The sequence below is a fragment of the Triticum dicoccoides genome, chromosome 4A (genome assembly GCF_002162155.2).
Source record: "Triticum dicoccoides isolate Atlit2015 ecotype Zavitan chromosome 4A, WEW_v2.0, whole genome shotgun sequence".
NCBI lineage: Eukaryota > Viridiplantae > Streptophyta > Magnoliopsida > Poales > Poaceae > Triticum > Triticum dicoccoides.
Window position 1 is genome coordinate 705,907,142 of NC_041386.1, and position 13,022 is coordinate 705,920,163.

At 42.9% G+C, this 13,022-nt stretch overlaps 1 protein-coding gene across 1 annotated transcript in view; it reads left to right on the forward strand.

Annotated features, from left to right (window-relative positions):
• The first annotated feature begins 11,614 nt into the window (after positions 1-11,614).
• LOC119284161 overlaps positions 11,615-13,022 on the forward strand; it is a 6,767-nt gene continuing 5,359 nt past the window's right edge. The window contains exon 1 of the mRNA XM_037563399.1: positions 11,615-11,661. Within this exon, the coding sequence (XP_037419296.1) occupies positions 11,615-11,661 (47 nt within the window). The remainder of the gene's footprint in view (positions 11,662-13,022) is intronic.

Here is a 13,022-nt window from a genome sequence, read left to right on the forward strand (position 1 = left end):
GGTAAAACCAGTCTCGCGTAAGCGTACGCGTAATGCCGGTCCGGGCCGCTTCATCCAACAATACTGCTGAACCAAAGTATGACATGCTGGTAAGCAGTATGACTTGTATCGCCCACAACTCACTTGTGTTCTACTCGTGCATATAATATCTACGCATAAAACCTGGCTCGGATGCCACTGTTGGGGAACGTAGTAATTTCAAAAAAAAATCCTACGCACACGCAAGATCATGGTGATGCATAGCAACAAGAGGGGAGAGTGTGTCCACGTACCCTCGTAGACCGAAAGCGGAAGCGTTAGAACAATGCGGTTGATGTAGTCGTACGTCTTCACGGCCCGACCAATCAAGCACCGAAACTACGGCACCTCCGAGTTCTAGCACACGTTCAGCTCGATGACGTCCCCCGAACTCCGATCCAGCCGAGTGTCGAGGGAGAGTTCCGACAGCACGACGGCATGGTGACGATCTTGATGTTCTACCGTCGCAGGGCTTCGCCTAAACACCACTACGATATTATCGAGGTGGACTATGGTGGAGGGGGGCACCACACACGGCTAAGAGATCCAAGGGATCAATTGTTGTTGTGCCTAGAGGTGCCCCCCTGCCCCCGTATATAAAGGAGCAAGGGGGAGGGGGTCGGCCGGCCAGGTGGGGCGCGCCAGGAGGTGTCCTACTCCCACCGGGGAGTAGGACTCCCCCCTTCCTTGTTGGAGTAGGAGAGAAGGAAAGAGGGGAAGAGGAGGAAGGAAAAGGGGGCCGCACCCCTTGTCCAATTCGGACCAGAGGGGGGCTGCGCGCCTCCTTCCTTTCGGCCTCTTTCCTCTATTCCCGTATGGCCTAATAAGGCCCATATACTCCCCGGCGAATTCCCGTAACTCTGCGGTACTCCAAAAAATACCCGAATCACTCGGAACCTTTCCGAACTCCGAATATAGTCATCCAATATATCGATCTTTACGTCTCGACCATTTCGAGACTCCTCGTCATGTCCCCGATCTCATCCGGGACTCCGAACTCCTTCAGTACATCAAAACTCATAAACTCATAATATAACTGTCATCGAAACCTTAAGCGTGCGGACCCTACGGGTTCGAGAACAATGTAGACATGACCGAGACACGTTGCCGGTCAATAACCAATAGCGGAACCTGGATGCTCATATTGGCTCCGACATATTCTATGAAGATCTTCATCGGTCAAACTGCATAACAACATACGTTGTTCCCTTTGTCATCGGTATGTTACTTGCTCGAGATTCGATCGTCCGTATCTCAATACCTAGTTCAATCTCGTTACCAGCAAGTCTCTTTACTCGTTACGTAATACATCATTCCGTAACTAACTCATTAGCTACATTGCTTGCAAGGCTTATAGTGATGTGCATTACCTAGTGGGCCCAGAGATACCTCTCCGACAATCGGAGTGACAAATTCTAATCTCGAAATACGCCAACCCAACATGTACCTTCGGAGACACCTGTAGAGCTCCTTTATAATCACCCAGTTACGTTGTGACGTTTGGTAGCACACAAAGTGTTCCTTCGGTAAACGGGAGTTGCATAATCTCATAGTCATAGGAACATGTATAAGTCATGAAGAAAGCAGTAGCAATATACTAAATGATCAAGTGCTAAGGCTAACGGAATGGGTTAAGTCAATCACATCATTCTCCTAATGATGTGACCCCGTTAATCAAATGACAACACATGTCTATGGTTAGGAAAGATAACCATCTTTGATCAACAAGATAGTCAAGTTAGAGGCATACTACTGACACTATGTTTGTCTATGTATTCACACATGTATTATGTTTCCGGTTAATACAATTCTAGCATGAATAATAAACATTTATCATGATATAAGGAAATAAATAATAACTTTATTATTGCCTCTAGGGCATATTTCCTTCAAAATGACCCAGTTAATTTTGTTAAAATTAATTCGCTGCTAATTTTGTTATACATTTTCCAATTTTGTTCAGATTAATTGAGCCGGATTTTATCATTGCATACGAGCCAGCAATTTCAGTTTCAGATACAAACCTTCATAATGGAGAAAAGCCCATCTCCGAAATTACCGATGCGGTAAGTAATTGACTGTTTGTGTACAATAATTTCGTACACATAATTCATGTGTACTCAGTATAATTTAATGGCATGTAACAGGAACTCGCCGAAAAGCATGGTCATATGAAGTTAGTATGCTCACAGACAAGCTTCGGAAAAATCATGAAACTGTTGTCACCAGACCACAAAAACTACATCATATCAGAAACCAGTCTTGGCGGTCTAACCCAGATGCATGAAGTGACTCTACGGCGCATAATGTTGGTTAGACTAGCCAAGAGCATAGATATGGACACGCAATCCATTACCATTGGTAAAACGCCAATTCCTATAACAAAAGAGGACGTGCAGTGTATATTTGGCATTCCGATAGAAGGGGAGGATATAGAGCCACATCTGGAAATGCAAACTGACACAGAATTGTTTACCACCTATGCAAACAATGGGCAAATTTTGATTTCTGACCTTGAAACGGTGATCCGAGCTTCCAAAGCCCCAGACGGCAATTTCCTGAGACGGTTCATTCTGTACACAATTGGTACTGTTCTAGCACCAACAGCACAACATGGTAATTGAAGCCTTCAAAAATTTAACTGGGGATGTTTCAGATCTTGGAAACCTTCAAAAATTTAACTGGGGATGTTTCAGACTTAATCACTTCTTCAAGTCCGTTCACAAGTTTAGAAATCGAGATCACGTAAATCTACAAGTAAATCTAATTCTACTCCAGGTTAGTGCTAGATCACTACTTAATGTCCTTTAATTATTGTTCTTTTGCATATTTGTATGGTGATGAACTAATTTATTGTGTAGTATTGGTACTGGGAGCACGTGCGTAGTGGCCGATTGATGTATGCTTCTAGACCCCCTCCATTGATCGCACGATGGTACGAAATGATGGTTACTTTAAGAAGTGATGCTTACGAGAAAGAAGGTCTTCATAACGGGCTGGTATCTATCTACAATTGAACTTTCTATATTCGATTTTTTATTTGGTACTAATGGTTCATTATATTTTATTAAAAAAGGCTGTCCTTGAAATTTTTGCTCCACAACGACCGTCCGAGAATTCAAATAATTTTCCAAGAAAAATTGATGAACATGTGCATCAACATGATTCGTATCGAGCACCATCACAAGGACATCAATTTAGTAGCCAGCAAGTATGTACTCCAAAGATGATTTGTTTTTGCAATATCACAAATAGGTGTCATGGAACCTCATTCATTTAGCTATTGTTATCAATGGGGTTGTATTTTGTTTACACAGATTGACATGGTAATTGAAGCCATGAATGCACGCATTGCTGATCATGAAAAGAAGGTAGGCAGAAAGTTAATGGAAATTGAGCACAGATTTGATGTCAAATACCAGACGCTAGGTGAAGAGTTGATCGACATGAAGACTAAAACTGGCACTAATCCTAGGTTGTCGAAGGCCGAGGACGAAATTAAAGACTTAAGGAGGGAACTCCATGTATGTCATACTGTGCATTTTGTATTTTGTATGAATATGTTCCTTCATGTTCATTATTGTTTGCATTGTTACAGGAAATAAAATACGAATTTACAAGCAACCGACAAACAGTGTCACAGAAAGGAGGCGTGCAGGTGATCAATATGGCCGAACACGTTAATATATAAAAGTAACAAACTAATGATGAACTACCTTTGTTCATTGTAGGATCAAGTCAATGTGTGCAATTCATCCCTGACAAGAACTCCTAGGGCTAGCCAATTCACGACAGGACTTCAAGTACACCAAGTGCAAGACATGTGACGGAAAACAATGAGGAACCACAATTAACTCCGATGAAGCCTGTCTTTGGTAATGATTACAAGTTCATGGATGAGGACATAGAGACAGCCGTTTACATCCTTGGAACATACGTCCCTGTTGAAATAGTTAGAATCGGAGACATTACCCTCACAGCAGAAAATCTGAAGTGAAATTTGGACGACAAATACATTTATGGTGATGTAAGCCCATTATACTCTATTCTACATCATTACTGCAACCATTGTCTTATTATTGTATGATTGAGAATTTGGCAGGTTATTATGGCATATGCTCGCATTAGCCAAATTGAGAATGATACTACCTCAATCATATCCCCTCAAGAAACCGAAAAGCTGTTACAAATGAAGGGGGTGGTTCCTGTTGGACGTGCAGCCTCATGGTTAGCTCGTGTAGCAGAAAAATTTGTAGGGCGCCGAAAAGGTACACATTTTCCTCACTTTCATAGTTTATGTACACACTGTACACGACAAATTTCGGTTCTCAACCCAACCCAAATTTTACTGCAGGTGCATGTCCCACTGAATGTACACCAAACACATTGGATGATAATAATGTTTAATTTTGACAAAAAAGAAATTCAGACTCTGAACTCCATGAATTATCATTGCGACAAGACCAAGGAAGATTCTCTTGTAAGTGTTCTCTTGCTGCCTCTTTTGATCCGCATGGCACACGAGCTCCCAAAGTACCGTAACCCTATATATAACTCGTCGTACCCTAGGTGGACTCGATTCAGTGCTGCATCGACGAAGCTGTCAAGAATGGGTTGATATCACCAGCTAAGAACATTAATTTTGCCGAATGGACCAAAAAACGCTATGAGAACATACCACAACAGACCGATGGGTACGCATGGCCTCATAAATTATTATTTGCCTACATGAATAAGATTACTGGTCTTTAACTACACATCGCAGGACTTCCTGTGCGGTTTGGACACTGCAGTACATGTTGTCATGGAACGGGGATGAAATGACCGATATTTTTAACCAGGTAATTGAATGCCTAATTTAAATTTGTACTTTGTTTAGCTTGAAGGCTATGCTGACCTAAGTGTCGGTTATCAAATATAGGCAAGGATAGATTTTTTCAGGTGGAAAATATGTACAGCCTTACTGCATTCAAATTGCAATGCGCTTCGTCTCGAATCATATAAGTTCCCCATAACGGTTAGCGCTACATCAAGAATATATCATTTATTTCATAAGTCTCATGATTAGAACTAATGCATCACTCTCTCTTATACAGAAGGAGGTGTACGATGCCCAGCAAGCAGTTCTACCTGATGGTTCAGAAGACGACGTACAATTTGTAAACAATCCTGATGGTTCCAACGAACCCGATACATCCAACTCCCAGAAGGATACCGGTGCACCCAACTCCCCCAAAAGTGGTGCACCCAACTCCCCAAAAAGGAAGAGAGCACGTGGACGCCCGAGAAAGCTAGTCGATCTCGACGAAGTAGCAAAAACAAAGAGTCTTAAAGAACTGAAACTTAAATTTGACAGCAAGACCATAGCCAAGCAAGTGTCTTCGTTACCATCACGGTCACGCAGAGAGCATAAACCAGCACCAGCTTTGTTGAGCCCATTTAAACACAAATAGGTAGCATCAATTGATACATGCTCATGCTCTACTTTTAGCATCATTCTGATACACGTTTAGTTCTTATCAGAAAGTGGAAATATGTACTTTTGGCAATCATGAGCATCCTCTACTTGATAGCTGTGGCATCAACCCGGACGAAGAAGGCATGGCTCCTGGACTATGCCTTACCAGAATGGGCTCCATCACCAGCTATACCTATGCAGTGGACACGGACGGTCGCACTGTCTTGATCAGGGCAGGGTGGAAGAAGTTCCTTCGTGCCAAGAATATTCGGGTAGGATAGGCCATCCTACTCACTGTTGCGAACACCCGTCGCCATGACTTGAGGATGATGATCACCATCCACCTCATTTAGAACTGGGTGGGCCATGTATCAATGTGAAATGAACTTGTTATGTTAGCTCTTGTTTGCGAGTACTTGTCGTGTATTACCGTACCTATATCTACTCATATCTAGGTACTATTGCTTGTGATGGATTGCAACTATTATTAACTGGTAACTAATGCTCTACTAGCTATGATTATTCCACTGTGTATGTTTTATAGGCTGTTGTGTGACATGGTAACTGTTATACATGGTAACTGTTATATATGTTTGCTGAAGCTTACGAAGAAATTTACATACATTTTCTGAAATTCGAGAACATTTTTTTAATTAGTGATTTTTTAAGATTTGAACTTTTTTTAAAAAAATGGGTGAACACTTTTGAATTATATTTTTTCATCAACTTCAAATAATATTCGTATTATTAAGAAATTGCGAATTTTTTTTCAAATTCACGCTTTCTTAAGAAAAACATAAACATATTTTGAATTCAGGAACAATTTTTTAAAAGATGAACTGTTCTTGAAATCAGGAAAATTTTCCAAATTCAGAAATATATTTTTGAAATTGTGAACATTTTGAAAATTTCCTAATATCTTTTACGAATTCATGAAATTTTTAAAAAAATCATACATTTTTCAAAATATTTTGAACATTTACTAAAAATTCATGAACATTTTTTTAACATGTGAACACTTTCTGAAATCACGAACATTTTTTGAATCTGTGAGATTTATCATGTCCTGGACATTTTTTCAAGCCATGAACAACTTTTGAATGCGAACATTTTTTCGCAATTTGCAACTTTGTACAAATCCTGAATTACTTTCAAAAGGAAAAATAGAAAACAGAAAAATAAAAAGGAAAAACGAAAGGGGCTTCCCGCCCCTCACATGGGCTGCCCTTAAGGGCGCACGAGGGAGGGCGGGTGCACGCTTCCTTGGTCTCGGGCGTGTTGGTCGTCATATAGGATCGTATGCCTGGCCGTATACGTATTTGTTTGTATACGACGGCCTTTCGTGCACGCGTGAAGCCGCCCGCGCGTGGGGTAGCACGTGTGACGGGTAGTTGCGAAAACTGTCCCATCATATAAATGTGGACGGCAACCATCTCCGGCCGCATCGCCCACCATTTCCCCCGCCGCATCGTCTCCCTCTCTCCACTCCCCACTCCCTCTCCTCTCCAACCTCCTCGTCTCCCTCACCGCATCCTCTCAATCGCCATGGCGGACGCAGGAGGCGAGCGCCCCGATTGGGGCGCAGATCTGGTGGAGCAGGTGCGGCAGGTCGCTGCGGGCACCTTTGTGAGGGGGCGTGCTAGCGTCCAGCGCGGTGCTCCCTCCGTTGGAGATCTGGAGAAGGCGGGGCCGGGCCGCAGCGGCGCGGTCTAGCCAGATGCGCCCGCTCTGGCGATCTCTGGCGAGGCGCAGAAGGTGGAGGCGGGCTCTAGCGAGGCGCAGAAGGTGGGGGCGGGCTCTGGCGAGGCACACGAGGTGGAGAAGGTGGAGGCCGGCTCCGGCGAGGAGGAGGCGGAGCAGCAGGTATCTGCTTATCACTTTTAGTTGGTAGTTTTTAGATTGTAGTGTTTGTGGCCAGAACTTTGTTTGGTTAGATTTGTTGGAGGTAGGGTTTTCTCTGCATTATGGTTTTTCTGTATTTGATTCGTGCAAGAATGGTGGACCACATATGATTATTAGATTAGGTTAGAAGTAGCCGGATTGAGGGGTGGGTTTTTTTCCAGATGCTTATTGGATTAGTAGTGGAATTTTTGCAATTCTTTAGGTGTTTGGCTTGAGGATTAGATGATGGATTAGTCAAATATATACTTCTCTATTGGTTTGTGTTGGTGCCTGCTTTAGTTCTTTGGCTTGATGATTAATTAAATGGATGCTCAGTTCTAGGGATTATGCCTGTCATAGTTGCAATTCTTAGATGCTTGATTGATGCATGTTGTCATAGTTGCAGTTATTTGATGCTTGATTGATGCCTGTCAGGCAGAGGCTATGAGATGGGTTGTGCATGGCGTTGTGTTTTGGAAATTGTCTACCTGAGGTGATTAGATGGTGCATTAGTTTGGTTGTAAATATAGTGAAGGATGTGCTCATGTACTGGGTGTTGTCATGTTAATCAAAAAGAGCTTCTCAAGGGCTGGATTTTTTGTGCTGGATTGGGGCTTCTGAAGGAGAGGGGAAGCGTGGTCGAGGGGAAGGGGCAGTCTATGCTTATTTAGTTTGGGTTAGTTGTGGACTTTTATTGTTGCTTCAGAGATATTGACAGCATTGAACATCCTCTGCAATGTCGTTGCTTCAGAGATAATAGCATCTTGGGGTTTTTTCAGATGCTTATTAGATTAGTAGTTGAATTTTTGCTTGTTAGATTTTAATTAGTATGAGGTTGAATACCTTATTTAAGGGGGAATTCAAGGTCAGATAGATGTAATATGATTATTAGATCTGTAGTTCAATGCTGCTGACATTTATGATTATTTGATTTGATCTGTGGTTCAATGATACTGGATGGAAACATATTTGATTTGGAATGCATTAATTTTGATGTGCCAATGAATTTATTTAGATGATACAAGATTCATCTATAGTATAATTTGTTGTTGTTTAGGTAAGTAATGAAATTTTAGATGTTTGTTGGAGATGTATGCATTTATAGTTGAAGTTGTACCTAATTAACTACTGTATTATGTTAATATGTGTAGCAGCTTTGCTGCATTATCCCAAAACAGTAATCTGTGCATATTGAAATTTGTAGTTGGCTTCTGTAATTAGTATATACTATATGTAAAGTGTGAAGTAAACATTCCAAGTTAGAATCCTAGCAACAAAATATACTATATGTTTCCATTAAGTAGTGTGGGGGGGGGGGAATTCCCTCAAAAGAAAAGTGTTGGGTAAATTCAGGGAATGTCAAGAATCCAGCTTGCATTTTCATTAGCATTTATGAAGGAAATCATTTGTCTTTTGATTGATTGGTTAGATTCTTTATTTATAAGGAAAGCATTTCGTCACTTGCAACATACCAATGTGGTTCACATTCACAATTTTGTTTGTAATGACATTCTGTTAACTGCAATTCAATTCATTGTAATTGATGTGCTTGTTTGACAATATAGCAGGAGGAGGAGGATCTTGTGGGCAACAAAAGGAAGTGGGACAAGACTGGGTTCTACACATATGACTCTCATGAAGATGAGCCGTACGTGGTAAGGCCTAGTGGAAATGTTATTTGTGCATTGAGTTAGTATTACGTGCTTATAGTTTTTTGAATGCATAATGTATTAATGTCAGTCATTAATGTGTGCAGTATGAATCTGGAGATGATGTGGACGAGGGGAACGTCAAGTCCTTTGAAGAGAAGGAGGTGCAGAAGATCAGGGCCCAAGGATCTGCCATGTACTACAACTGGAGGAAGGACAAGTATAGGTGCCCCTACTGCAGCAAGCCCAAGCCCAGGTCCGGGTTGCAGGAGCATCTGATGGAGCATTGTCGGGCTACATCCATCAGCAGTCGTGACTACAAGATCGGGGCTCAGCATTCTGCCCTCCACAAGGTCCTGAAAAACCCTAACCTCTAGTCGTACATCATGCTGATCATCAGAAGCTGGAAGCCGTACTCATCATCACTATATTTGATGATGTTTTACTTTTGGAAAGCTGCATCTGGGTCTGAACTGGTTGGAAACTACCTCTATTAACGTAATGTAATGTAATGTATTGTGTGTGTGAACTGGATCTGTGGTGAACTTCCTGGTACATGTGGTGGTAACTTAGAATGCTATCTATATGTGTGGCCTTAACTTTATTGGTGGTGAATGCTTCCTTCATGTTTAGTTGTTCTTTCGATGGTGCAATTATCACAAATGGCGCTTCAGTGTTGCTTCAGACATGCTAACTGTTCTATATGGTAGTGGCGCTTCAGTGTTGCGCCAGGTTGTAGTATGAAATGCTAACTGTTCTATATGGTAGTGGCTGGTCTCTAATTGGACCGACTTGTTGAACTAGTATCAATGGTAGAGGCGTTTAGTTGTGTGCCACATCCAACAGTTCATATAATTAATTATCCAAAGATTAAGGTATCAAACCCTTGGTCATACAAAGCAACATTTCGTTCCTAAAAATTAAGGTACTTCCACATTCAAACTAACTAATACTACAAATTCAAAGGAACTACTTAATACATTAACAGCACATAGGGAAGTAGCCCTGGTCCAACTGCTTGAGGAAGGACGAACAAAAGCAGAAAGAAGAAGGATCAACCAGTAGCAGCACCATCAGCCTCCCAGCCTCACAACTTCAGCCAGCCTGGTGAACTCCAGGTTTTTTCCTGCAAAACACACATGGGATGTTGGAGGCAAGAAAATGATGGAGAACAAAACATCCAACATGAGCAAATTCATAGGAGTTCTAGATCCATGGATGCCATCAAGAAAAAATGCTCGGTTTTAATTCTGACACAAGACTTGGTGAAAACATGCATATTCATATCAGCAACATTGATATGGCATCTTTGCAAGCTTGGGTCAGTGACTTGTCTTGTGTTTCATGGCATGACAATAATTTTAACAATAAATAGACATGAAATTGACCCAAACTCATGTACAAAGTTAGGCCATATGATGCATGGATTAATTCACAAATAAATGACAAAATGCCAACTATGTAAAGAATTTGCAGTGCTGAAATATTTCAGTGTGTACCGGTGTGTACTGAAACTGCAGTACTGAAATAATTCAGTGTGCATCGGTGTGTACTGAAATTATAGTAACGAAATATTTTAGTGTCTACCACTACAACATTGTACCGAAATATTTCAGTGCCTACCGGTGTGTACCAAAATATTTCAGTGTCCACCACTACAACATTACAAATTTTGCCTAGGGCAGTACCGAAATATTTGAGTGCCTACCGGTGTGTACCAAAATATTTCAGTGTCCACCACTACAACATTACAACTTTTGCCTAGGGCAGTACCGAAATATTTCAGTGCCTACCGGTCTGTACCGAAATATTTCAGTGTCTACCACTAGAACATTACTAATTAGTCCTAGGGTTCATATGATGCCTAGGGTTCACATACATCATAATCCATCCTCCAAATCCATGTACTCAAATATTCATGCAATTTATTGAGATTAAAATGCCATATAACATTCCCTCTCTGAGCTATTACGATCAGTATCACCACGATGTAAGCACGAGCAGTAGGAAGATGAGGAGTGGGGAAGCTTACTCTAAACATAGCTACCGCCGCCGTTCAGACGACGAGAGCGGCGAGGGAAGCGTGGAGAACGGCAGGGAAGCGAGGTCGGCGACCACTGTCCTCCTCATCTTGCTCTTCGGAGTCTCTGGTGACTCGGTTGGAGGCTGCACAATCTGCAACGGCACCTCGTGCACGGTGGGTTCCTGATCCAGTGGATGCTCTACCCTGGATCTGAATGCTCACCACCTCTGCGTGGTCCACTTGCAGGACGAATTGGCCTGCTCCATCGCCCAGAGGAGGATCTCGATCTTGTGAATCGGTTGTGCGGGCGGGGAGCAAAGCTTTGCCCTCTCCTTCTTCGTCAAATTCTTGAAAGTGGCCATTGCCGTCCAGCTCATCTGCCTTGTGTTGTCAAACCAAGAACAAATCTCCCTCAACCTGGCCAACTTGACCTGGTCACCGCCGACGATCTGCACGAAGTCGATGTTCTCGCCACCGGCCATCAGCTCGATCTGCCGATTCTTGCTTCGATGGAAGAGGGGATGGGGGGTGGGTGGGGGGGGGGTTGCCTGAGTGGAGCGAACTTGCAGCGGCGAGAAGGAGGAGATGACTGCGGTGGACTTGGAGGAGAGGGAGAAGATGGCCGCCGATGAGTAATTGTGGAAGTTGTAGCACCATGGCGGCGGTTTTGCATTCGACGAGAGGGGCGGCGCGTGCAAATTTTCCTAGGACTAAACTGCCCCCATATTAGAACGCGTCCCCACCTTGTCACGAGTACCGGCCCCACTCGTTTTAGTACTTTCGCGTACTTTCATCGGAGTACTACCCAGTACTTCGTATTTGTCTGCCGTTAGATCGACATCAACGAACGGTTCTAAAAAAGCCCAACCACTCTAAAAGTTGTATTCCTTTTATTAGTCATCCAGCCCTATGATGATCAAATGCATGTTCACTTGATGAGAATGGCTCACCAAGTTTGATAAGTTTCCTGTTCACAAAAAAATTGTTTGATAAGTTTCCAGTTGCATACAAATTAGATAACACAATATTCCAAAATGCACCAACGGTACGCTGATTAACTATGAAACTAGAGGGCAAATGGTGGGCAGAATATGAGTTGGCTGCATCCATGGCAAATAACAAGCACCGCTCAAGAAAATAAGCATGCTAACGTCAAGCAAATCCCTACTAAGTATTGCTTTGTTGTGCCACATTGTAACCTAATTGAACAAGAGTAAGCAAAGAGTATGCTGAACAGCTGGATCAACTCATATAGTTGGAGGACATAACGATGGTGGGAAACCAGCATATAGTAGTCGACCGGAAGAGGAGAAGACCCGAAGCAGCAGGTTCATCCTGCATTGCGCCAAGCACATGACTCTGAATGATAATGGTAGAGGGTGGTCCGGCTCGTCATCGCCAGGAGCAAGGAAGGTCTCCAGGTAGCGGAGATCCGGTCGGCGGACCAGCGCCTTCAGGTCGCCCGTAACGGCGGGCGTAGCGACGGTGCACGGAAGCACGCTGTGCGATACTTGGATTGCATGCCCGTTACTCTGTGCAGCCGACGAGCGAGCAAGCAAAGCTAGCTAGCGGCGGCCAAAGTAATAATCAATCTTTGGTGCACACGCGCGCGTGGAATCCGCAACAAATCCCCAATCACTACCCACGGTTCCGTTCCGCGCGAATCAAATCTCCCGTTTTCTTTTTCTTTTCTTTGCAAAACTGCACAAGGCATTTTCTCTCTCTTTTGATTCTGATTTTTTGGAAGCTTGACCGGTGATGCATGCTTTCAAGATATTTTTTATATTTATTAGTACAATATAATGCATGAAGAAACCTAGGCTAGAGCTGATTGTTGAGACTCATAGAGGGAAAGAAGCACGATCTGCGTGATATAGGATGTCTGCCATCGGATCTTGGAGGAAGAAAATCAAATGGAGGGTTGAGATCATGAGGGCTAAGGGTTGATCCGCGTGGTCGGGTGCCTCCTCCCGCGCGCCCCATGATGAATTCA